The sequence below is a fragment of the Penicillium angulare genome (assembly GCF_028827245.1).
Source record: "Penicillium angulare strain IBT 27051 chromosome Unknown utg000004l_segment0_segment0, whole genome shotgun sequence".
NCBI lineage: Eukaryota > Fungi > Ascomycota > Eurotiomycetes > Eurotiales > Aspergillaceae > Penicillium > Penicillium angulare.
Window position 1 is genome coordinate 571,682 of NW_026623163.1, and position 25,645 is coordinate 597,326.

At 45.3% G+C, this 25,645-nt stretch overlaps 8 protein-coding genes across 8 annotated transcripts; 5 read left to right on the forward strand and 3 right to left on the reverse strand.

Moving 5' to 3' along the window:
* Positions 1 to 432: 432 nt before the first annotated feature.
* On the forward strand, positions 433 to 2,511 carry N7478_004139 (vezatin family protein; the record flags this gene model as incomplete). The annotated part of the gene is made up of 4 exons (XM_056920353.1): positions 433 to 481; positions 538 to 1,282; positions 1,339 to 1,787; positions 1,853 to 2,511. The coding sequence occupies 4 exons, from the start codon at positions 433 to 435 to the stop codon at positions 2,509 to 2,511; spliced, it is 1,902 nt and encodes a 633-aa protein (XP_056778390.1).
* A 907-nt stretch (positions 2,512 to 3,418) lies between these two features.
* Positions 3,419 to 4,203, forward strand: N7478_004140 (proliferating cell nuclear antigen; the record flags this gene model as incomplete). Its single annotated transcript, XM_056920354.1, has 3 exons — positions 3,419 to 3,773; positions 3,839 to 4,125; positions 4,186 to 4,203. 3 exons carry the CDS (start codon positions 3,419 to 3,421, stop codon positions 4,201 to 4,203), a joined length of 660 nt encoding a protein of 219 aa, XP_056778391.1.
* Positions 4,204 to 5,313: 1,110 nt separating this feature from the next.
* On the reverse strand, positions 5,314 to 6,705 carry N7478_004141 (uncharacterized protein; the record flags this gene model as incomplete). Its single annotated transcript, XM_056920355.1, has 4 exons — positions 5,314 to 5,595; positions 5,659 to 5,853; positions 5,912 to 6,374; positions 6,425 to 6,705. 4 exons carry the CDS (start codon positions 6,703 to 6,705, stop codon positions 5,314 to 5,316), a joined length of 1,221 nt encoding a protein of 406 aa, XP_056778392.1.
* A 4,444-nt stretch (positions 6,706 to 11,149) lies between these two features.
* N7478_004142 (Cytochrome P450) lies at positions 11,150 to 14,292 on the reverse strand (the record flags this gene model as incomplete). Its single annotated transcript, XM_056920356.1, has 7 exons — positions 11,150 to 11,748; positions 11,823 to 12,094; positions 12,809 to 13,445; positions 13,520 to 13,599; positions 13,739 to 13,845; positions 13,895 to 13,925; positions 13,979 to 14,292. 7 exons carry the CDS (start codon positions 14,290 to 14,292, stop codon positions 11,150 to 11,152), a joined length of 2,040 nt encoding a protein of 679 aa, XP_056778393.1.
* Positions 14,293 to 14,911: 619 nt separating this feature from the next.
* Positions 14,912 to 16,806, forward strand: N7478_004143 (MFS transporter; the record flags this gene model as incomplete). The annotated part of the gene is made up of 7 exons (XM_056920357.1): positions 14,912 to 15,503; positions 15,665 to 15,780; positions 15,836 to 15,963; positions 16,016 to 16,317; positions 16,369 to 16,475; positions 16,549 to 16,600; positions 16,676 to 16,806. The coding sequence occupies 7 exons, from the start codon at positions 14,912 to 14,914 to the stop codon at positions 16,804 to 16,806; spliced, it is 1,428 nt and encodes a 475-aa protein (XP_056778394.1).
* Positions 16,807 to 18,052: 1,246 nt separating this feature from the next.
* Positions 18,053 to 19,947, reverse strand: N7478_004144 (uncharacterized protein; the record flags this gene model as incomplete). Its single annotated transcript, XM_056920358.1, has 3 exons — positions 18,053 to 18,825; positions 18,884 to 19,161; positions 19,229 to 19,947. The coding sequence occupies 3 exons, from the start codon at positions 19,945 to 19,947 to the stop codon at positions 18,053 to 18,055; spliced, it is 1,770 nt and encodes a 589-aa protein (XP_056778395.1).
* Positions 19,948 to 21,632: 1,685 nt separating this feature from the next.
* Positions 21,633 to 22,328, forward strand: N7478_004145 (LysM peptidoglycan-binding domain-containing protein; the record flags this gene model as incomplete). Its single annotated transcript, XM_056920359.1, has 1 exon — positions 21,633 to 22,328. The coding sequence occupies one exon, from the start codon at positions 21,633 to 21,635 to the stop codon at positions 22,326 to 22,328; it is 696 nt and encodes a 231-aa protein (XP_056778396.1).
* Positions 22,329 to 23,016: 688 nt separating this feature from the next.
* N7478_004146 (uncharacterized protein) lies at positions 23,017 to 25,022 on the forward strand (the record flags this gene model as incomplete). The annotated part of the gene is made up of 6 exons (XM_056920360.1): positions 23,017 to 23,244; positions 23,306 to 23,390; positions 23,480 to 23,794; positions 23,859 to 23,974; positions 24,040 to 24,337; positions 24,445 to 25,022. 6 exons carry the CDS (start codon positions 23,017 to 23,019, stop codon positions 25,020 to 25,022), a joined length of 1,620 nt encoding a protein of 539 aa, XP_056778397.1.
* Between the last annotated feature and the right edge of the window lie 623 nt (positions 25,023 to 25,645).

Sequence of the window (25,645 nt, forward strand, 5' to 3'; positions counted from 1 at the left end):
TTCCAATACCAAAATGCAAGAAATATGTACTCTCAAGTAGTAGTGTACTGGGATTGAACAAAGTACTGTATATTAAGTCTGGGCCCGGAATAAAAGACTATTGGTCTAGTCTGCATGCCGATGTCATCGCGAAAAGGAGGCGAGTGGGTCTCCACTTCAAATTAGACTCTCGTGACTTCTCCTTTCCCCAGACCTCAACGTTGAAACGTGGCCGTGTTTGCGAGTTTCAATAACACGCATACCCTCCAGGACTGAATGGTATTTGAAATATAGAACTTTTGGTGAGAGTGTTGGTCGTCCCACGACATGCTAGGCGCCAGCCTCGCCCTCTAATCTCCCCGCCGGCTCAACTTCATCCCTCGGCCATTTCGCGAACCCACATACTGTCTCCGCTTCCATTCTTCGCCTCTTGCTCCGGAATGATCCCCGGCCATGGAGTCTATAGTTTATGAAGATTCACCTTTGGCCGACTACCTCCAAGGTTCGTACTCTATACCACAACTCTTGGGTGTCACACGACTCACGATAGACAATTAGGAGAAGGAGAACACGAAGAAAACTGGCCTGTCGACGAGGCACACAGCGACAATGACGCCGATATCCCTCCCTCGAACTTTGCCCCTCGAGGTGCTTCACGATTTCAAGAGCGGGTCCGAAATAAACTGCCAAAACCTCTCGATTTAAGTGACACGCGCCACGGGGCCGTCGTGGGGACGATATACAACGCATGCTCGGTACGACCGCAACTAGGCCCCTTCATAGCCACCGGAACACTACTGATAATTCACTTACTATTGCAGTCTGCCTTAAATGCACGAATTGGACGCGGAGACAACGAGCGATTTCTCGAACAGTTCGGATATGTGATCGTCGCCTCGCAATTGTTAAATGAACACAGCGCCCCCTCCTACACCTCGGCCGCGGACGTTGTATCAGCATCACAGCCCGCCGAGCTTCCCTCCTTATCGACTACATTTGGACTACATGGTGCCCTCGTCACCGCGGCTACATCATTCTCTATCGCCTGGTTACTTCATTGGAGTCGCTCGAGAACGGGGTCTGGCTTCAATTCCAAGAGGGTCGGTATTCTATTGGTTCTGCTTCCGGTTCTGGGCGTTGTATTCTATGCGTTTGCCAAAAGACAATGGCTTAAGTATCTCCGGCACCAGGCTGTGGAAGCTGCAGGTACATTTATAGGCAATGCTCAAGGTTTCGACTCCGCTGCTTCCGCCTCGGTGGTTTTCATACAGGAGGTAGAACTTGTTTCAAGAGGCTATCGCATGTGAGTTTTATCATTACTCTAAATGGAGGAATTATGTACTAACATCGCTTTAGAAGTACGCCTTTACCCCCGATCAGTCGATTGGAAGATCAAGTACAAACTCGTCGTTGCCTACGGCTCCGTAGAGCAGTATCTGAATGCTTTTTATCGATGCTGAAGCGATATATCTCCTCGCAAAATACGCTTCGCCCACTCACCGATGACATCAACTTGGCGAAATATTACGACATATATGATATAGCATTGGAAGATGTTGAAATCCTTGAGTCGACATTATTACAGCAGCATTTGGATGATCAGTATTCCCTACGCTCATTACGAGATTTGTTTGGAAAACTGTACATTGCAAGAAAAAGTGTACTGTGCTGTTTATTGGCTCTCAGTGCTGATGGCGGCGGCTCTGACATTGCACGATGGAGTTCTGCAGTAGAGGAGATGCGAGAGCTTGCTGCTGTCACAGGAACAAGTATGACTAAGATGGCCAATATCCTCAACGAGGAAGACAGTAAGTTGTTTAATCTCCCGTGTCAACTCCACCCAAACAATAAACGCCTACTAAAACCTCTGCAGGGGAAGCACCCATTCCTCCATCCCCTCTGCCGTCCGCATCTCCAAGCAAGGATCACCTTCGTGCGCAGGTCCGGAGGTTGAACTCTTTATCTCAGGGAGTGCGTGCCTTGCATGCCAAAATGCACATAATCGGCGAGGAGACCAACGCCAATCTCGACAAACCTAATATCACTGATTTCGAGGCTACCCTTCTGTCCCAATACGACTCAATTGGTAATGACATTCGGTCGCTCCTTGAAGATTGGGAAATGGGTAAAGCTGCAATTGCAAACAGCCAACACCGCCTTACTGCTACAGATAATTCTCGACCTCCAAGTACCTTCCTCCCCATGTCTCCCACCCCTAGTTTGGGCGGCACTACGGCGGTCGAAGGCAGTCCCACCGATGCTCTGAAGGCCTTGAATGGCGAGGGTCGACCCGATCTCACTCACAGCTTTGACGACGAAGAAATCTTCGAGGCAGTCGTTCTTCCGGCTGCCAGGAATAAAAGAGCCTCGCTAACTCGAGACGAGCGTTTGGCACGTGTTCGAGAAGACCGTGCCCGGCAGGCTGTCGCCAGAGAGAAGGTGGACGCTAACACTAACATGCTCAAGGAATTGGAAATGGTCATTCAACAAAGACCGCGCAATGCGCAATCCAAGCGAGTGACCAGCATCTAAACAGATTGACCGTCGAGCATTTGATACCCCTAATGTAAATAGAAGGAACCGGCGTATATGGTGTCTCGGTTTTTCAGTGGCATCTTGATTTTATGGCGTTCATGGAATTCTGGCATTCTTGTTTTTTTTATTACCCCGAGCAGGGACTCTCGGTTGCTTTTTGGCTTTGCCCTTCTTGATCCAAGGGCATCCTTTGCCCATTTGGTTGGGTTTCTACTTCGTTGTACGGTACAAACTTTTACTTCTATAGTACAAATGAAACTACTTAACGGCAACTTGCTCTGAATCAATTTATTAATCCTCTGGCAGATCACCGGGTCATTAGAATTGTGTTGTCGAGTACAAAATTATTGAATTCGTATTATCCCAGTGCTTCCCTTGTAGAGATTGTGATCCGGACACCTTGTCGCCTGAGGCATCATATTAGCCTAACTAGGGCATATCGCCAAAGACGCGCTCACGCGTATTCCTTCCCCACTCTGAACCCTCTAACGCGATTTCTCTTTATATTCGTACCTGTCTCTTCTGTCTCCTTTGCCTGTCGCAAACTTACATTGATTCCTCCTTTCCACCCACCCTTACACCATAATATTCCTTCTTATCTCGCCATCCTTTTCTTCACTTTTTCTCTAACTAATAAATTAACACACCGTCAACAGTAAGTTCACAACGCTTTAATCTAACCTACCACGAGAAAAGAAACCAAACTGACCCCATGACACAGTGCTTGAAGCACGATTGGAGCAAGCCGCCCTTCTGAAAAAGGTATGCCTATAATTCCGGCTCCAAATTCTAAAACTTTGCAATGCCCTCTGACAAGAATCTCTTCTAGGTTGTCGACGCCATCAAGGACTTGGTCCAGGACTGCAACTTCGACTGCAATGACTCCGGTATCGCCCTCCAGGCGATGGATAACTCTCACGTCGCCCTCGTCTCAATGCTGCTCCGTGCAGAGGGTTTCTCCCCATACCGCTGCGACCGTAACATTGCTCTCGGTATCAACCTCGCATCCCTGACCAAGGTCCTGCGTGCCGCTCAGAATGAAGACATCCTCACCTTGAAGGCCGAGGACTCCCCCGATGCCGTCAACCTGATGTTCGAGAGTCCCGAGACCGACCGTTTAAGCGAGTATGATATCAAGCTCATGGACATTGACCAGGAGCACCTGGCTATTCCTGACACCGAGTATGCTGCCACCGTGGAGATGCCCGCCATGGAGTTCCAGCGTATTTGCCGTGACTTGAACGCACTTTCCGAGTCCGGTAAGCTATTAGCCGTAGCCCTTGACCAGAATTTCTAGAACCAGACTGATACCATTTTCTTCTAGTTGTTATTGAGGCCAACAAGGAGGGTGTCAAGTTCTCCTGCTCCGGTGACATTGGAAACGGCTCTGTCACCATCCGCCAGCACACCAACGTCGACAAGCCCGAACAGAATGTCACTATTCAGCTGTCCGAACCCGTTGCCCTGACCTTCTCCCTTAAGTACCTTGTCAACTTCTGCAAGGCCTCCAACCTTTCTTCGTCGGTTACTCTGCACCTTTCCCAGGAGGTGCCCCTCCTCGTGGAGTACGGTCTCGGAAGCGGTCACCTCCGCTTCTACCTGGCCCCTAAGGTATGATACAACTCCGCCCATAGTTTCCTCTTAAATTATACTAACCAGCCAATTCCACAGATCGGTGAGGACGAGTAAGCATGATGCCTGATTCAGGAAATACAAAACGATTCCCCTATGATAATGGAGAGAGCCTGACGGTCGACGGAGGCAATGAATTCTTTACTTTATTTTGAAATTTATCCCGCAATAGAAGGGATGGCGAAATTCCCAAAAATTAACGCTACTATTTTTTGTGCAATCGCATCTAGCAATATATCAAACGATCCAACGATCGAATCTTAGATTACAGTGTTTTACGTAGTAGAGAAGTTCTGCTTTATTTGTCTGAATTTCATTCGAGTCCGAAATGCTTCTATTGTGAATAGACCACACTAATAACCAAACTTATATGCCCTCCAAAACTTCCAAAAGCACCTCAAGGGCAGACGAGACGAGGAAAACCAACTACCTAAACGACCTCGATTCCGAAGTCAATGCCCCACAATTAGTAGAGTCACAAAACCCATCCTTTTCAAACACCAGCCCAGTGCACAAAAGCAACCAGACACAAGAAGTGGTGAGGAAAAATAGAAAACTCACCTAAAAGAAGAGGACCACCCCACACCAGAATAATCGGAATCGAATGATACCATCTTCCCTCCCAAAGAAAGAGAAGACAGGCATGCTGCGTATTGCACTAAAGTGGTTTCACGCACAATCTTCGCACCGACTCTCCCAAGGGGAAACCCAACCGGCAAGCCGGAGGCCCCGATGTTTCTGATGCCGGAGTGCAGGTGAGATCACACCAGACCCTTGCGGGCAGCACCGACTCCAATCATATAGAAGGGAGCGGGTTGGTAGTTGAAGATTCCTCCGAATTTCTCATTTGCGATAGGTCTCGGCGAACCGAGGATAGAACCGTAATTCTATCGTGTGTAGCAAAGAAACGCAGCATTGGTGGGGATGGTCCTGGAGAAGAGAAGAAAAAAAGGAAAAGGTTGAGGTGGGTTAAATAGTGAGTCAAGCGAGCTTGGGTTTTTTGCCGGTTGTTTCCGCTTTGCGGGTAGGGTAGCTTCCATGTTGGAGCTTTAAGCTTAAGGTCTAACCGTGGTAGATGGTCAACTGGTGCATGTGCACATTATTATCATTTTTTTATTATACCCAGTTCCCAGATAGTCACAGTCCCACCCATCCGTCATATTGTCCTTAATTTAATACAAATCGTGATTTCGTATCTTCTGTCCAAGAATTTTCTGGATCCGCCGTTGCCTTCGGTTTCCTGGAATTGTCGATATGTTCCTTCAATCCTTTCCCGAAATTGCAAATGCATACCACGGAGTTAACGAGCGTGACTCCCAGAAGCAGCATAGCTAATCCAGCGAATAGAGTCAAAGAAACATGGTAACTGTTTAGAAGACCGCTTTCTTCCCCCTGAAACATGCGTAGGAGTGTGTAGACAAAACTGGCAATCATGATAACCATGAGAATCTGAACACGAAGTTAATAAGTGGCCAAAGTATTATATAGATATGAATAAGGTTTCAATCATACCATCATGCAGATAAGGGATTTCTTCTTTTCCAGTCGACAGAAGCGAGCGGCTAGGATCAAGCTCACGATGGCTACGGGTATCATGGCTGCTTGAAGGATGAATTCTCGGTTGACAACATGTTGTACCGCAAGGATAACCTGCAACTCGGTGCCGAAGATAAAAAAAAAGTCAAACTTTAACAGGGCAATATAGACCTGTTACATCGTGGGGTTAGCTAGTTTACCGTGCTGCCAATCTGACAGGGATACTAACCTGGTATGTGGTATATCGCCAACTCATCTGTAAATCCGCACTGATACTCTTGTAAATTGTCCAAGAGAATTCTGCGCGCAGTTTCCATGTCACAATTGACATACAAATAGTGCCAACGGCTAGAACAACCGGTACCAGGATCAGCGCGATGCGATATTGACTCCAAAGATGCTCTCCATTGGAGATTGTTCCGCTTAGACCGGTCAGAGTATCCTTGATCTCTTTCGTTTGGATAACGCCATAGATCAAAAGACCAAGGTTACAGATGCAAAGACCCATTAGCTGGAATGTATTCTTCCGTCTTAACGCATCATAGGCGAGTACAAGCTCGTAGAGAAGGGCGAAGATGTAAAGACCGAGAAATGATCGGAGACGCAACGTTCCACTGCCATCTCCTTCATCATCGAAATGGTTGGAGATACTGATAAAGATCCAGCTAGATACTAGGTCAATATCGCCTGATCTGATCTAGATACGAATACAATTCCAATTGCATTTCTGAAGCTCGCTTACCTTTCAATCCCGACCGTGCCGAGCGTCTCAATAATACCTGTAATAGCGAAGAGACGTGTCCACAAGGTATTAGGAATATACAATTTCTTGCTCTTTGCCTTCGGAGCCGAAGCGTAGCGCGCCTCCTCCCCAATCGGACTGGTCGCCACACCTAAATCGTCGAGCTCAATATACTGGCCGTTATTGTGGGTGGAGAAAAAAGCAGAACTGCGGCGGGTCCTCCCTGAAGCAGTCTGGATAGGGGTGGGACCAGCTGCATAGGCTCCCACATTAGATGGCATTTTGGATCAAGGCCATGGAGCTGAGCAGGGCCAGAGAGGGGGGAATCAATTGTCGCACAGGCAAACGAGCCACAGCTACAGTAAATATTGAAGGCTCATGTTAGTTATGTTTAGGACAAGAAAGTGTTTACGTACTGCTGGCAATGTGGAGTGGAGCCGCAGCTATGAAACGCGAGATGAGCTGTCGGGTCTATCGGCCACTAGGCTTGTAAGTGGGGAATTTGGGAGCCTAGAATCGAATAATTCATCAATCTCTGTCAATTGGATCCATGGCGGTCGTTTATGATTGGAGAATTGTGGCTGGGTGTCGTATGGATTATACGAATATCCGAATGTAACTTTCTGGACATGTCGGTGGATATGCATGGATGCAATAATAGCTAAGCCCCTTTTCTATCTTTGGCTTCAATTTCAACTTCTTCAATAAAAACAATGGAGCTGTGGCTTGTGTGAGTGAAGTGGGGAGAATCAATCTAAATCATGTCGATCCATTCATGGAATATTCTAAGACTCCAAGCTTGATCTAAGTCAATTGAGTAGAAAGGGGGTTGAATCTGATCTCACCCAAAATAGAGTCTACGGACCTCAATGGAATTTAATTTGAATTATCATATCATGTCTATTTTTAACTGACAGAGTAGATCTTTCCTTGCATGGTTTACTCGAAGTCTATCTGGTTAATTTGTTAACTACATTCACGATTAGCTCTTTATCGCTTTTCTGTTCAGCTACCTCTACAGGTACAGTTTCCCGCAGGAATTACCTAGTAAAACAGCGACCGTTGAGAACAAATACCAATATATCCCAAGTGCCGACGTGTATGGGCGTGCCAACTTGAGAAAAAAAAACATTACGACGCGTTCGGGTGACTAACAGGAAAACTACCATTTTCCAAGGTTGGCCTATTTTAGACCAGCAAAAAACCACGATACCGGTAATACAGTAACACCCCTTCCAAATTGAGCTTCAATCCCACTATATTTCTACTCCTTTCTTACTCTTCCTCTCTTTCTCTATTGGATAGATCAACAAAGTATCTTCACACTGCATTATATCTCTCTACCTCCGTGGCTCCTATTAGTAATTCGTGTGCCAGTTCAGCAGAGGAAAACATCGCTACTGCAGTTTGGAAGCGGTCGAATCCGAACAAATAGCGCAAGCCCTGGTAGTCGTTAATGAGACGCTCTATAGTCGTATTTCGTTTCTTTTGGCGTTCAACTATGTAAAGACACGAATCCCATCCTGTGCTTTCCGAGAATAAGTGAAAACAAAAGGCAGTCGTCAATAATCATAACTGTGACAACCCGAGTACAACCATTAGCAAGTTTAACTGTCATCCAGCAGAAATTGCAAATAGAAACAACAGACCAGACCATGACCTCCATTGAGTGGTTCTGAAGAGGAACAGCTTTAACTTGAAGCCCGTCAATACTCTGACAAGTAACTAAAGGGGGAGAGATGGAGTATGGAAATACCGTGACATGATCTATCTAAGAGAGAGACTCGGAGAGGTAGCTCTGAGGAGAGAAAGACAGACCTCGGGAGAAACGTAGGATAGACCCCTGGGCATGTATAGAATAAATATTATATTAGCCGAAGTTAAAATAATCTCGTAGCACTAGTAGTAGAGCTTAGTTTGATAATAGGTTCAATGCTTAAATATATCGTTACTATGGCACGGTTAGGATCTCTTCAACTTGAATGTCAAGTTAGCACTGAGATACTAGTACTATTCGTTTGGAAAGACTGATCCCAAAAACGTTAATCTAGATTAGCTGCTTCGAATGAGTAATTAACATGGGTAACCCAATTGATATAAGACTTAATTGATTAAGTTGAATATGAACGACCTCGGGAGTATTGACAAATTGAACTTTCGGTCGCTTCGCAGGCTTCTTCTCCCTTTCTACTGGATCCACGAGTATAATGCTGTAAGAACTTTTACCGCAGGAGAGGTTTCGAAGAGCTGCATCTCAAAGACAGAGATATTTTAAGAAGTTTATTCAACATTTCTCCTATGTCTAAGTGCAGACCTCGCAACCCACGTAGTCTTATATTTCTGCACATCGTCTATCGTTTTTCCCTCTCGCACCTGTAGACACAGGTTTCTCGCTTCTAGCTTCTGAAACCGGAGTGTCAACTCGAGCGCTTCTCTGTGGGATTGCGTAGACATGCTCCGTGAGCTCCTTATTAAGAGTCTTCTTGGCCAAGGGGTAATATCATCGCTTTGCTACTGTCCCGATTTATAATAATGATTCCCGCAGAAGACTAAATATCGAATGGCTTTTTGGCCTCAGGGATAAGTGTAGGTGACAGTGGGCTGGCTCGTCATCAATGATATTGCCAATTACATGTCGCCATTGACGAATACGAACACCTCGAGAATATAGAACCATTTGCTCCTAGCTCAAACAGGTACTACCCCGCTGGGCTCTGGTAGTGGTAGGATCATCGGCTCCACAGTAACGAATCGACCTCGGTAGTGATAGATAAACCAGAATATTACATTCGGGGGTATTGCATGTGAATAGTACGCCGCTCAATAGCAGGGTAAAATAAGTTATAGAAATGCGTCTGTATTAGTAGGTGCCTTTGTCTTGATTTCGTACCTACATCCAAGCGATACATAAGTAAATTGGCAATTGCTTCGTCAATCAAAACTTGAAGAGACTCGGATCCAGATATTGCCCAACTTGAAACTTGAATGCTAGTTCTGTTCAAAATGTTCTCACGAGTATCTCTCACGAGTATCTTTCGCTCGAGATACTACTTCCAAGGTTTCCAGCTTGAAGACGCCAGTCACCGATAAACCTAGTAGTAGTTCTAAAACCGCTCGAAACATTCGAATCTAAGTTCAAGTCCACCTTGAAGTTGGTAGGTACCGTGACTTCAAATTTTGGCACAAAATACGTATTATCTGTCCACATCAGACAACACTGACCTGAGGAATTTCCAACCTTTCCGTAGTGCCATTTTGAACCAGTTGATTAGCTTGAGACAGTGCTTCATGATATATCCGAGTGTGCTTGGGTGAAAAATATGATCGCACTTTCCTCCAATAAAAGTCTTCCCGATACATTTCAAAGGCTTCTCAATTTAATATGGATCGCGAATAACCCAAACAAGCGCGAACGACCTTCGAATTCGATTTGTATGTCTAAAATCAGGAAATAGTAGTATGGGTAACTAGAAAACAGATTTGTGGGCAGATATCTAATGTGAAATGTTCGTAAGATATCATTCATGATTGTGTGTCCAGTAGAAAGCATCCGCAAAGCCTTCGAAAGTTTCAGGAGTAAATGTATCTATTGATCCTCGCCTTTCAGGATATAGGAAACATTACTCCAGGCAGTGGGACAATTATTATTTACATTATACTGCGTGACCGATGTAGCCTATTCAAATGATTAATTGTATCTTGTAGCACTCTGCAGTTAACTTTTGTTGTGCCTTTCAGTTTCGTAGCCGTGAACCTTTTCAGCCCTGTCTTGGACATTTGGTTTGAATAATAACATTTAGGCTAAGCAAAGCGCTAAGTTGCAAGAGTAAAGTCTGCCATGAGTATAAACTGCTCTCGCGCTGCTCCAGTTCCAAGGAGCTTCCTAGCCTGTTACGCGCGTTAGTTACGTCACGAAAACCCCACGTCTTGTGTATCAGAGATTGGAACAAAGATATAGAAGATGCTTTTCGGTAACCGGAAGAATCGACGCGTCAAGCTCAGGCGTGCAAATCTGTGAAGAGTCACATTGAGGCCATAGCTAGCTTTCCATATCCCCTAGCCGACCCCGCTATACAGGGTCTGATATGTAACTTCAATTTCCACGAAGAAATCAACTTGAAGTCTTGAAGAGGGGGAATGGGGGGCGGCAACTTGAATCTAAGCTTTTCAAATGTTGCTCTGAAGCAACATATTAGACATAGTCACAGGTCAACCGAAGCTCTTGCCTTGGCCATCAGCCCCCCGCCAGTGGATCATTTTGTTTGAGGCGTCTCCACGATGTGCTTTGATACAACGTTATAATGACAAGCAGATGGCCTGCGTGCCGGTAGCAAAGCTACAATGTTCGATACTAGTACTGCATAATCTCCTCTCGGCTGAGGACTTAGCTCAATGTGGCTTCCAGGGTTTTTCACCATCAGACCAGTATATATACATAATAGGGGAGATATTTCAAAAATGCATAGATGATAGATATAATAACTTGTGATGTACTGCCTCCCGGGCTACTTGGAAGGAAGAAAAGATGCAAAGTGCGGACGATAACAACATTGAAGTGACATCTAGAGGTTTAAGACAAAAAGGAGGCAACGCACTTGGTTGGACCAGCCAAAGTGCATTCAAACAGGACCAACACCCTTCCTTCACGTGCACCTCCATGTAACTGGACAATACAGGGGATTAATATAAGTCTTTGAATATGACCTGCCAGAGTAGATATTCCTTCTACAGCTTACTCGAAGTCTCGATCTCTTCGAAAGCCCGAACAATATATGATCTCCCAGCCACAACGACTTTCTCCCCCGGCACTCTCCACCATCCTTTCCCTTCCCCCTCAAACCCAGCAAGCATCGAAGGCAATTCCCTCCCAGCAGCACCAACCACATATCTTTCCCGCCATCCAGACCCAGACTCAAAATCTTCCCTCCGAGCACTAACATTCTTCCCACTCTTACTCACCTTCCAACCCCCCGACGCATCCTTCTCCCGAACAACAGTTTGATCCTGCTGCAAAGCGAGATACGTCCCCCAGATCCGACCCAAAAATGTCTTGGATACAGTATTCGATCCAGTCTCTTCTCCATGGTCACCATCATCCGACTCGAGAACCCAGGACATTCCATTCCCAGATCCCTCAGGACCTTCCCTGAACGGCAACTCCCGCCAAATCTCCTCATAATCGCTTATCGGGGCCCCAGGTACATCAGGACGAGGCATGGATCCTGTTTCGAGGTCGTCGCCATTCGGAAGGGAGACAAATGTGCCGCAGTCTGCACTTTCAAATGCATTGTGCGAGTCTAGTTCGTGTGTGAATGATACTCGAACTGGACACGTTAGCACCTTTCACTTCTCGATTGGCTAAGCTAAGCCGGCTGCCATGCATGGCGGAGATACATACGTGGATCCTGACTCTCAATGAGCCTTTGACCAGCAATTGCCCAGTCAATTGCGTTGGTCTCCTTATCCATTCGTAAATCGAGGTACCAGTCCTTAACCGACATGACGATTGTGTCTGTATTTTCGAACGCGGGCTCAGGGACCCATCGTATCGAGATACGTGTTGAGAAGCGACATGATGAAGCCGCGAAAACATCATCATCTGCCATTGCCGCGATAGAGCCAGTTGTCTTCTTTCTGTGGTTTGGTTCGGCGTGGTTCGGAGGGTGTTGGCTATGGCGCAGTGTAGATGTGTCGTTTTGGTAAATGGGCCGGTCGGAGGTTCTTAAAATCCGATTGTATGGAGGTAATGCGGAGGATGCAGTAGTGCGCTTGGTAAGATTAAGTTTTGGAATCGATTGGGTGGATTGGAGGGTTGGAAGAGAAAGAGTTGGTCCGTTAATTTGTGGGCGCGCATGAGATCAGATCAACACGGGCTCTTATCGTTTCCCCTCACAACCCCGCATCGGCTGGAGCATCCTTTTCTGTGCATATCCACGACCATTCTGACTATGCCTTCCAAGGCTGCGGTATGTATGTCCAAATTTAATTTTATTATAATCGATTGGTATGGATAACTTAGTGGTATTTTCAATTGAAACCAAATCTATCATTATCAAAACACATGGACTCTTTCGTATTATTATGTGATAGTTCGAAGTTTCCTTCCATTCATCCAAATCTAGATCCCCATGCTATAGACTCACTTAAACGGATGAAAAAATCAACTTGCATGTTTGTCCCTCAGGCCGTGCAGAAATAATCTGATCATCCAACTTCATAGACCCATCCATATCTGGCGCCACTGTTGTTTGAAATCGGGAATATACTTCCCGAAGCAGTATGCGCATTTCAGTCAAGGCAAGGCTATTCAATGAGATAATCAGCATCTGACAAACTCTCCTGAAAGGCCTTAATTAATATAGGTAGTGTAATCCAAGAACTTACTTTTTCCCAGTACATCCTCTCCCACCAACAGCAAAAGCAAAGAAATGTCTATTCCTTTCCGCAGCCCCATCCTCACCCAACCACCGATCAGGATAAAATCGGTCCGGATCCGGGAAGACGTTCTCATGGGCTCGATGCACCGTATACGGCTGACAACTCACAATAGTATGGCCTGGAATAAAGTATCCATCGATCGTTCTTCCGCCCTCGGGTACATAGCGTGGCAATGACATAGGAATAGGCGGGGAACAACGCAGAGCCTCTTTGATAACAGCTTCAAGATACAAAAGGCTATCGAGTGGCGCATCGGGCGGCGCAGACATTAGTTCATGTCGTAGTTTCTGTTGGAAGATGAGATTGTGTGGTTGCGAAAGTTCCCACATCAGGAAGCAGAGGCCGTCGCCTGTAGTGTCAATACCAGCTGCCATGTGGTCTTTGCATTCGGCTGCTGCTTGTAGAAGCTCTAGGCCGGTTTCCTTGCGCTTGAGCTTCTCAAGGAGGGTGAAGCTTTCTAGCCCCGGTGTAGTTTGGTTGACCATGTCTAGGACATATTGGTTTGTTTTGGGAGCGCTTCTGGGGTGCAGGAAATTGGGAAAGTAAGGTGACAGTGAGGGTAGATAATATTCAAGAAGACTTTCTGTTCGTCGTAGTTTATTAGAAACTTGCCACCGATATTTGAAAGTACTATAATGGAAGAGATGGACTGCCTACTTTGAAGACTTTGGTGGTAAGTCAATTCCTGCATTATTTCGAAGTCCTCGGGGATATTGAGCGACTTGAGACCGCCGGGGCTAAACATAAAATGAGTAACACAGTCCACAGCATAGCAGTGGAGTAGTACCTTGATCGGTGATCAGTGATATTTCTCAGAATTATGGAATGAGGTGGTTTACATAGACATCGACACTCTTCTTGCCCGCTGCAGCGCACTGAGACACAAATGCCGTTGCACGCTCATTGATAGCAGCTAAAGGTCCTGCTTTCATAACATTGGTCATGGCGTAGCGCTCTGCGAAGATACGCTTTCTTTTGCTGTGCTATACTACTGTTAGACAGGCTCAAATTGGAAATATCAGGGACCTTTACCTCATCCTTGGGCAATGTGGAGAACATTGTTCTGTTTGATAGTTAGAAATAAGCAGGAGATTATTGGGAGCTAGGAAGACTGACGTGATTTTGAACTGTTTGAAAAGACTGTAAAATTCGGTTTTATCATAGCCACTGCCCCCAGAAGCATAGATCTCCTTGATGGCATCAAGACTCGTGAAAGAGACCTCATTAGGTCCCAGGCGAACAACAGGTCCATATTTCTGATGAAGTTTATGCACGGATTCCCTTCGTTTTGCTGTGAACTCTTGATATTTGATCCAGAAACTGGTAAACCGTGTATACCACGGACCCGGCACCTTGGATATCGGTGAAGTGAATCCACAACTCAAGAAATATCCCAGCAGAAGGATAACTCCTATCCACAGCAAAAGCATATTAGTTATCAATTTGGACTTGAGTCCTCGAATTTCAAGATGTAGGTGATCGATCGGTCGTATTATACGAATCTGGGTAATTGTTAGAAAGTACTAGCCCGTTGCAATGGATTGTGATTATTTATACCAAAGATATGATTGATCCCGCGGACCCCGAACTTTCTTAGATAATACTATTGCCATTCAACTACTTTGACTCAGATAGAGAATTTGCCGATCCGCCAACTAATCGATATCAGAGCGCAGCGAGGTGACAGTGAAGTGGGGCGTGCGGGGAAATCGAACGGACTCAGCAGGGACCTCAATAGAATTTGACACTTGAGACTAAAAGGGAAGGCTGAGGAGATGAAAGGATTAGAGATAGTCGGAAGCGTGCGATAACCAGCCCGCTTTCGTTTTAGGCCAAGCTTATCCCTGCTTCGCCGGTTATCTATAGCTGATATCGAATAAAGACAATATGGCTGAAATCAGGCTTAGAGATAAGGATCGGGTCCGGAAATCGAAGTCTCGCCATACTATGAAATAACACATAAAGGATCGCAAAGCATGGGCTATATTACTAGATAGCATAATTTATTTAATTATATCATATTGTTTTGTTTTATTATTGTGAACGATCATGTCGCTTGCTAAGGTCGCTGGACATGCAGAGTCGGCCGTCCTCGCCGAAGCCGGCCAGTCCAAACCAGTTCGACTTAGTCCTACTGGCAATCCACTCATCCCAGCAGTAACCAATGATCCATTGGATCCGTTGAACTGGAGCTTCATTAAGAAATACACATGCATCGTGATAGCTTGCTTTGCATACTGTCTAATGACATATTTCACCACGGCCCCTGTACCAGCATTCACTCAGTTCGAGGTACAATTTCAAACAACATACAATAAAACCAACTGGACGTTCGCGATACCATGTCTCGGTTTAGCCATCGGTCCACTTCTTACGTCGTCCCTAGCGGAAACCTATGGGCGACGGATTGTGTTGATAGTGAGCACGGCTGTGGCCGTTCTTGCGAGCGGATGCGCTTCGTTAAACGATATTTCGTTGTCGGGGTATATGGCCGCTCGATTTTTCCAGGGACTTGGTGCTGGGCCATCGGCTAATATTGGATTGACTATTATCAATGATCTTTCGTTTGAACATGAGAGGGGGTTCCGTGTGGGATTGTGGGCTATGGCTGCTAATGTTGGGACAGTTCTTGGGGCTGTAGGTATGTCCTTGAGATATCGATCGCTATTGTTGCTGTTGAATTGTATAACTAAGAGTATACAGTTGGTGGATTTTTGGTATCTGTTTCGACATATTGGATCAATTATCATATCACGATTTTGTTTGGGCTCTTGTTAGTCTGTGAATGCTTTTTCTTACCAGAGACGCACTACCCACGAGAAATTATGTTGGGGTACGAATCCCAGATAGAAAGGTCCGAATCATCTGATGGAGGTTATTCACCCGGTATTAAAAGGACAAAACAGCTTGGGCTCATGGTAAGGCTACTAAAAATTGTTAACTTGAAGTTGAAATTCTAATGATTTTCTATAGCGCTTTCAAGCTATTCCTGGCGTGCGACACCCAAAAAGCTGGGACGCAATACTCGAGTTTTGCAAACTATGGACCTACCCAAATATCTCCATCAGTGTATGCGTCTACGTGTTCTTCCAGTACTGGTGGTTCGTGCTCAAAAAATTCCATCTCCATGACCCAACGTTAACTTCTTCTCAGGATCTGCTCCATTATGACAATGGAGCCCTTGGCTTACTCGAGCCACCGCGTTGAAATACAAGGACTTCTCTTCATAGGGCTCATTGTTGGTATTGTATTTGCAGAAGTATTCTGTTCGGGTCGACTTAGCGACTGGATAGTCGCTCGTTTGGCTCGTAAGAATGACGAGCGGCGCGTTCCCGAAATGCGACTATGGCTTGGATACCCTGCAGCGCTGGTGGCTTCGATTGGACTTATTATATGGAGTATATCTGTAGAGCGCAACTGGCACTGGATGACTGGTCAAGTAGCTTTCTTTCTTTGTGAGTACAATTAGATTTCCATTGGCTTTCCATGCTAACTTTCTTACCTAGATGCTGCGGGCACACAGGTTGGAAATACCGTGCTATCAACTTATATCGTGGACAATTACCCCGAATACGCGATGGAAATTATTATGTTCTATTCGGTAGTCATTAATGTGAGTTATCTGCATCGTGCTTGACCTTTGCTTACCAGTAGATGGCGCAAAACTGACACTGAACGAATTACAGATGTCCGCTTTTATTAACCCGTGGTTCATCGATCTATGGGTGGAACAATCGGGTATGCAATTTTGACGCTCCCAAAGCTTTGGTCTTCACGATTTAGCAAGTTTTATTTACTAATTATGATCTCTAGGTTGGGCTTGGACCTTTTCAGCACAGGGGATCATCTGTACCTTGGGATTGATTCCGGGTTATGCCTTGCTTCACAAATACGGCCCTCGTATGCGCAAACCTTTGAAGCTTGTAATGCTGGCCAATCAATAACGACAACATGGACTCGGGACTTCAAATTGGACGTCAAATGGGACAATCATCTGATTGAAAAATTGAGTGTGTGGACATTGTAATATCTAAAACCATTATTGGCCATTCCAGCCACAATGCAGTATTTTCTTAAACTATGAGCCTTCCAATAACTTGAAGTTCAAGATGTAAACAAAAAAGCAAACATCGATTTTGTTAATAACTAGCTCAGCTAATATCACACACCTGTGGAGTTATATTGCTTTGACAGAGGGGGTGACTGAACCTGGAGCGGCTTTTTAGTAGCGGCATTCTATATTTCAAGTTCTTATTTGCTTCTTGAGTTGAATAGTACTAGTATGACGCAGTTTGATTTCCTCCTTTCAACATTCGGTTTGATTCGAGAAAATCCAGTGACTTGGGAGAAAAATTGCGACTATCAATCCAATCCAGTCCTTGCTACGCATAACCAGAATACGATGGAAGGTTCGTGATCTTCTGTTTATTTGAATAAGGAGTCGCTGCTCTAATCTTAAAATGTTTAGGACACTATCCTGGATGCAATGATCCCATATTCTCGCTGGGGCCAGGTTATAAGAATAGCGAGACGATTATTATTACCACAAAAATTGAACATGTTCTATCATCATCACGTCAAGGTTGCACCTTCCCTCGCTTTATTTTGATTATGCTTGAATCGACAGAAAGTAGATTTGGCATTTGCTCTAGGTGTTGGGAGATTGTCTGGTTCTGGTGTTTGTTCGATGTTCACGGTTGCATGCGAACCCAACCCGGCGGCTTCTTTTTCCTTGGACCATTTGAGCAACACCTGGGAAGGATTGGTAAATGATATGAGACGAGGCTGGCGGAGATCAGGTAACGAAGCAGCACTATCGGAATGAATCATCCTATTGCCACATTTTCTTACGAGGCATAATGTGCTGCATTAGCTACCGTCATTACAATTGAGCCCTCCGCTGAGAAGCGACCAGTCAGAAACACGTCTTTGACTCACAGGTTCTGATGGGTGCTCGCATGGTGTCTGGTAAGCGTAACAGACAGCCATAAAATCACATAAGTTGTCATCAACTATCCCCTCTAAGACAACCTTGATTTTTATAAGCGCAGTATCACGTCAGTAAGCGGGAAAAATCGCGATAGAGCTTTTGAAGGGTCTAGATAGTCGCTTCTCTCGGCCCATACGTTTGAATTAGGAATTTCCACTGTAAAAGAAATACAAAAACAAGGTTAATGACAGCTAGTCGAATCACTGCCATTGCCCATGCCGAAACTCGGGTACCCTGGAATGTGTCTCCTCCATAATTGACGAATCTGCGTAAGGGAATCGAGTAGACAAAGTTGTGGCCATGGCCCCGTTTACTATGTCATATACTGGTGCTCTTACTTCATTTCTAAAGCCTGACGCCCAGCTCCCTGTGATAGGAAAGGAATTGAAAGACTCTGGTGCACTAGGCGCCTGGTCCATACCTGTAACACTATGTTGGAGCGGGAGCAGCGACGGTGAGTCACATCGTCTCAGATCTTCTGCTTCTAGCCCATGGAACCATTCTCGCTTCTTCAAACATATACGGTACCATCGACTAGGTACCTTATAGTGTCCATCGAGTCCAGCAAGAAAAAGATTTTGCGTGACGGAGTCAATGTAGGTCCATATTACCACACTGTTTAGTTGGATAATCGTGCCCAGTGCCGTGCGGCGGGCTGTGTCATATATTTTTAACAGAGATGTGATGGCAGCAAAGACTCGGGAGAAAACTCTCTCAGGAAGTTTTCGCACTTGAGGAATATCAATTGCGAGAAAGGCATTCAAAAGGCCCTGAGCAGCGTCCATCCACTTCGCTGATATATCTACCCAAGCAGCATTCAGAGGTGGATTTGAGCCAGGCCTCTGATGGCCGTTTCCGAGAGGGGGAAGCATGTAAAAATAGCGGTTCAAAGAGTCAGGATCTCGAAAAGCCTCGCCGTTTGCGGCTTCGTATACCACAACTTGTGTATAGTAATACTCCAGCATCATCCAGTCTATATGGGGATTAGCGGTTGGGATCTTGTCGGACGAAGCATCCACCATGCAACATACTAGTCGTGGTTTCTTTGATTAATTTTCCTTCCCAAGACCGCATCTGGGTCCCAAAATATCGCAAGATTGGCTGCAATTGAGGCCGTTCACCTGGAGATTTGTAACGAGTGTTATCGGCGCTGAAAGCCATCAGCGTATCATCAATAATTTTCTGAAGTTGAAACCAGCATGCCAATTGTTGGTTATGAACATTTCTAGAGCCATCAAGAATTTCGGCGCAATCTTTGAGAAAATCGTTCCGTGGAAGCATGTTGAGTCCGCCAGATTTGGCTGCAATACTGTAGAACCAAGATAAAGACGTTATTCATCACCAAAATCATTATGTGACATCAAGGCAGAACATACCTTGAAGCAAGGTGATAACTAATTAGAATAGCTCTTGCCTGGGCTGTTCTGTCATCGATGAAAAGCTCTGTGTCCTTTTCCTGAAAGCGCACATGCAAACCTAGCTCCAAAATCATGGTACATGCGATGTGGGTGAACTGGCAAAGTCTAAGGCGCTCCCTAGACGAAGGGGGGTACTCAAATACCGCCGCCAAAAGAAGAGCTTGTATCAACTCCAAGGACTTCTCTCCATTTAAGAAAAATGACCTAGCATGTGTAGCCAGAAATTCTTCATGTAACGTTTTCGCTACATCCAGACCCAAAGTGACCGCGGATGCTGCCATGATGGAAAGAAATAGTATAGGCTTTTGCCGGCGGAGAAAAGAAGCTTCCATGTCACGAGGTAACAGGACAAGTGGGAAGAAATCAGTCAATTCTTCTGCAAAAAATGTCATCAAGCTCTGCGAGGTAGCTATTGGTAGGATCCCACGATCGATGACATCCATTTCGATCGGCGATTTTCCTAACCAATTGATATCAGTGACATCACTATTCGCACTCGGTAAACTCGGGGTTTCAATGAGAGGAGACGATTGAATGGTCTGCTCATTGCTCTGAGCAGTGAAACATGGTTCCCTTCCTTCCCCTTGAGCACCTTGCTTAGCACCGATATTCCTCAATAAAGAGCGCATCTCCAACATTTCTCCCTCTAGTCGAGCGACTTTTGATCCTGTTCGCATGCGTGGACGTCGTATTCTTGGGAGTTTGAAGACACAGTGTCTTTTCGCGTTTACGCATCGCTCACATTGGTCAGGGGTTGACAAATTTGGCCTACAGCGGACTTTAAGAGCTCGGCAACTCTCACATGATTTGTTTGCCCGTCCTGATGGTAAAGTGATATCTCTTTCCATCGCGATTGAAGTATTTGACTTCGGATTTTTGAACATCTTCTTTTGTTAGTCGCGACGGGTAGGTGTAGTGCATTTCTGACTAAGGCTGTATCTATTACGTACACATGGCCTTCCATTTCGGGTAGTATGAAACCACACCAACAACAATTTTAACATTCATTCGCAAACAATACAGGGCTATCAAACGAAAGGTGTCATGGTTTCAATTTAATGTTCCTGGTATATGTTAGTTCAGCTCAAACATTAGCTAGCAGCTGGTAGCCGGATAGCGGAAAGGGTCGGATACGCGATATCCGGAAAGATGAATCTTCACGGGTGCCATCCGCTTGGCATGGAGATCGGAAAGTGTTTTAAATTCCGATTTTTATCCCTACGGTCTGGACACCAAATACGACTAGCGGCATTTGGTGTCCCGCAGCGCAATCTCTCACTATAAAAGAGTTTTCGGATAAGAAGCTTCAGCAGGAACGAAATGAAACAGGCAATGATGCTAGGAATAGGCGTATCACTGCAGCAAAATCAATGGTGCAATAGGTGCAATAGTAATGATTAATGAGAGTCCGCATGTGCTCTTAATGACGGTTCTTAGGTAGGATCGATCACATTCAAATTCTGATCAGCTAGAATGTATAGTGACCTTCAGGTGGCGCATTCTCTCCCACTCCGATTTCTAGCCTCATGCTACGCGCGATCCAGACAAACCGTATTTTGCTCCTTGCCTCCGACCAGTCTTCTGTCCTGAAGAACCCTCCTTTCTTTCTCAAAATTATCCATTTTGGAGTCCTAGTTTTCCTCGGTCCTATGGCTACACCGCTAGGAAGCTTCAAACGGGCCCAGTCTTCCTTTACAAGCTTTGATAATAGCCACTTTCTTAATAATCACTGTAGATAGACATCTGATGTATCACCGTGGACTTTATAGCTTCTCCGCATCAACATGTCCATCTTTCCCCGGAGGGATCGTTTCAAATTTCGAAGCGAAGACACTTAAGTGTTTACCTTTCCCTAAATTGGAAAAAAAAAGCGCGGGGGAGGGAGAGGGCAAAGAAGATTAGATGCTTGTTACTCTGTCTTCTCAAAACAGCATCATGAGCCAACTTAGGTGTCAACAATATAATTATCGGGTCTATAGCAACGCCTAGTTCTGGACACTGTAACAACGTACTGAAGGGTGCCAAGCTAGCACAGGATGCAAAAATCCGTATCGTCTCTATCAAATTTGTTTATCCGTGCTTTATCAGATTTCTAATTTTGTTTGGCACAACATGGCACAATATGTGACATCACTTCGAGTCAGACTCGTCATCATGTGGATATGATTGCAGGATCGACATGGTTACAGAGGGGACGCACAAATTTTCGTCATTTAGTGACTGCGGCCGATTGGTGAAACCATCAGGGGCTCGCACTGTAAAGATAATCCTACATAACGGCACTAGTTTCCAGTCTATTGACTCATCTGCATTCGAATTTCCGCTTCTTTTTCATCGACCTCAGCTATATTGCCATTTCAAAATGAGCTCTCTTCATATGCTTTTTTCATTTCTTCTGGCCTTTTCCTTGGGATGTACTGTCTCAGCAAATGTTTCCTGCGATCCCTCTACCCTGAATACCACCAGTGGTGTGTATTATGCACAGGAGAACCAAACACTCTTCGATATCGCAGATGTTGTGTCCCGTGGAGTTTGCGATATCGCGCGCTACAATCGCATGGCGGATGCCATAATTCCATTGACGACCGATGAAGAAATCCTCATACCTCCCCAGGTCTGCAAGCCAGACAATTCGACATGCCTGATCGTGTCCGAGCCAAATGCCACCTATGCGAACTGTGTTGTAGGTGGACCGCACACCTACCTCACCCTCAAGGGTGACACTATGGCCTACATTGCTTTGAAGCTCAATCTCACGATTGATGCCTTGATGAGCACTGCCTGGGTACCAAATATGGGATCTGTGAATGATACGGTTGAAGTTGGTCAAACCATCAAGATACCGCAATGCAGTCCAAGTCAGTGCATTATCCGACCTGGAGAATTTATTTATGGCACATTCAAGGATCTGGCGGCCAAACTGGGTTCTACACCAGGCCAGCTAATGGCTCTCAACCCAACTTACAATCATACTGTTGCACCTCAAGGCGAAGGTCCCATTCTTACTATGATCAGAGATTGTACCAATCTTTCAAAGAACATAACTATCATATCTTAGAAACCTGGCAGCGGTACCTCGGAGAGGGGCTTTTCTTCTTTCTATATGGTCCAATTGAAACTAGCTAGAATGATCTATCTAGTTCTAGGTGTCGGAAATAAGTTGCAGATAATTAGATCAACGTGCAAGTGTTCTAGCAGCAGCAATGTAGAGAGTTATCGTGACAGAATCTTAACTGACTCAGTAGTCCGCGTGAGCTTGCTCGGCTTCTATGGAAGAGTCTGGCATATATGCATACATGCGAAAGGCAACATTGAAATTATAAAATCAAAATCTAGGTCAACACATAGACTTCGTCGCATGCTCTTAGATACATGACCATCAAAAGTCATGTAATTGGCCTCGAAATGGCCTTCGCTCAAAATTTCAAGTTTCCCAAATCCTGAAGAATAAAGTGAAGTGCATGTGGCTTAGTTCCATTGTCTTAACTTTAGACTTTCGGGAACGGAACTTGTTATATCATCCGAGAGCCGTTCATCCAACCCCAGTATTTCGGTTGGATAAATGCTTAACCCCCCGCAATTACCCCCGCAATTGCCCTGTATGAGCATTTTGGTTGTAAAATGCTGTGGGGTTTGTCGTTATGTCATAAGATTCACAGTTGATAGAAAAAATATAAAGCTAGACCAAATTGGAGATGACGCTTGAATTCAACTGACATTTTTGCGGTATCTTTCAGGCTCTCACGATGAGTAAAGAAATGTTTCACCTATCTTCACTTTGGGTCTTAGGGCTGGCCGCCTTCGCTTGGGGCGATCTGAATCCTCCATACTACGCGAATTTAACATGGCAACCCGCTCGTTCAATATCTAATTGGGCCAATTTGACTGTAGAGACACGTACCGGCACTTTCATTGGCAGCCTTAACGATACATATCCCGAAGTCCGACAGTTCCTGCGTATTCCGTTTGCTCAGGTAAAGAAGTGTTTTTCATTCCGTTTGAAACGTTGAATTGACAAGAAGCTCAAACTTCTAGCCACCCGTCGGTGATCTACGATGGCTCCCTCCACAGCGGCTACGTGACTCGTCGAAAAGAATTGATTCTACTCGCTATGGCCCCGGTGAGTGACGGAATTCGTTCATGTTTCCCGAGAAACTTCAAAGAGGTTTCGAACCCCTTTTGCTGTAACATCAAAGCTAATTTTTCTAGCGTGCCCCCAATATGTGGCCACCAGTGACGGCATGTGGTCAGAGTATGAACCCACTAGTCTTCTGCTCAACATTGGCGAGGCCGACAACCAGGGGTCAACAGCATGGTCCTCTTCCGAAGATTGCCTCTCACTGGCTATCTGGACACCCGCTGATGCGGAAGATTGGTCAAAACTACCTGTTGCATTATTTGTCACGGGAGGTGGAGGTGTCACTGGTGGCATTACGGTCCCATCGCAGCTACCATCTCATTGGGTTGCGCGATCACAGGAGCATATCGTGGTCACAATTAACTACAGACTCAATATATTTGGAAGTAAGTAATCCGATTAATCAGCCTACTGAATTGAGATGAAGTCACTAAACGAGCGCTTGTCTAGATCCCAAATCAAAGGCAATGAAAGAGACTTCATTGACATTGCTGGACGTGCGTGCTGCAGTAGAATGGGTCTCGGAGAATATTGCGGCTTTTGGGGGTAACCCGGATAATATTATGGTAAATCCTTTCCGGAATTCAGTGAAAATAATGACTATTACTGACTCTGGAATATGGTTCTTTAGCTTTGGGGGCAATCTCAAGGGGCAGCTCTTACGCACTTATACACACTTGCCTTCCCAGACGATCCACTAGTGGCAAAGTTCGGTGTTATTTCCCAACCACCGACTGTGACTATAAATCTCACCGAGACAGACGATGTTTACCAAGACTTCCATATTGTAGCAGAAGGTCTTGGATGCAACTATGGAGACGACTGGGATGCCGAACTTGAGTGTATGCGCCAGGTTTCCTGGGTACAAATCGAAGAATACATCAATCGCTATGATGGCTCTCCATCAATTGCATTCACGAATTACATCCGTTCGTCTCACACTGGCATATACTACCTGATCTACTAGTATGCCTTATGAATACTACTAGATCTGTAATGATTGAATCAGCAGCGCTAACTTTTAATGACATACTAGCGGATGAGAAATATATATTCTCAGATGAAACCGAGCGATACCGCAAAGGCAAGGTCGCTCGAGGCCCAGCTATTAGATCGGATGCCTCAAGGGAGCAAGCCAACACAAACCAAAGTGTGACGATGGAGGTGGAGGGTGAATGGATTTGCACAGCATATCAAGACTCCCTCCTCCGGGCGTCGTTGGGACTCGAGACATATCGTTATTTGTGGGCGGGTAACTTTTCCAACATCAGCCCAGTACCGTATCTCGGAGCATTCCACTGGTCAGATCTTTTAATGATCTTCGGCACTTATATGACAGACGCTGGTGAAATTTCTGAACTTGAGATCCAAACGTCGGAAACAATGCAGGACTATATTCTCGCTTTTCTCAAGGATTCCTCACGCGTCAGCTCTTCTGTCGGTTGGCCCGTCTTCCATGCCAGTGAGCCAAATGGTGGATTGATCCTCGAGTTTGGGAATCAGACAACCGTGAGAAATATTACCGGTGACTTTCTTGAGGCTGGTTGTTGGAACTCTAGTATCACGTTTCCAATTTATGAGATTGAAAAAAGGGAAGGCCAGAAACTGGCATGAAGTGAGCCATGCAGGAGCAAAATGCGGTTGCCGCGTCGTATAGTATCAGAGATGTAGACGGATTGCAGACCCCTGTGCTTATTGGAGCTAATTTCTGTCTGGCCTTTCATCATACCTGTAGCTAGTCAATCAAGGTCAAGAGACTGTTTTTGGCACATACAAAATCTACCTTAGAATTCCAATGATAGTTGTCAAGTCAAGAATTCGCCCCCAAATCAAATCTCCACTCTCATCTCTCGGGTAGAATGCGGGGTTCGCCCCGCATTCTACCTTCAATAATGATCTATCTAACGATGTGGTATATCAGTGATTTTTTTTGCCGGCATTAAAGTCTCAAATGACTTGCAGCCAGGCCTCATACATCAATATTCTATCAGTGTGAGCCGATGCCGGAGGTCTACAAAGGTTTATGGAAGGACTATTCCAAGCTTTATGAGGTCTTTTACGAATACATACTCATTTCTTTGTTGGACATGGAGAGAAATCATTAAGAACATTTGAATCTTTTCAGTCAATTGCTTTTTGACAATATTGAATTACGTCCATGCTGTCGAGACAAGTGCAGCAGGCCAATGGTTGCATTCCTTCAGGTCTCAGTCCGGATATTGTCTATCTCGGAAGAA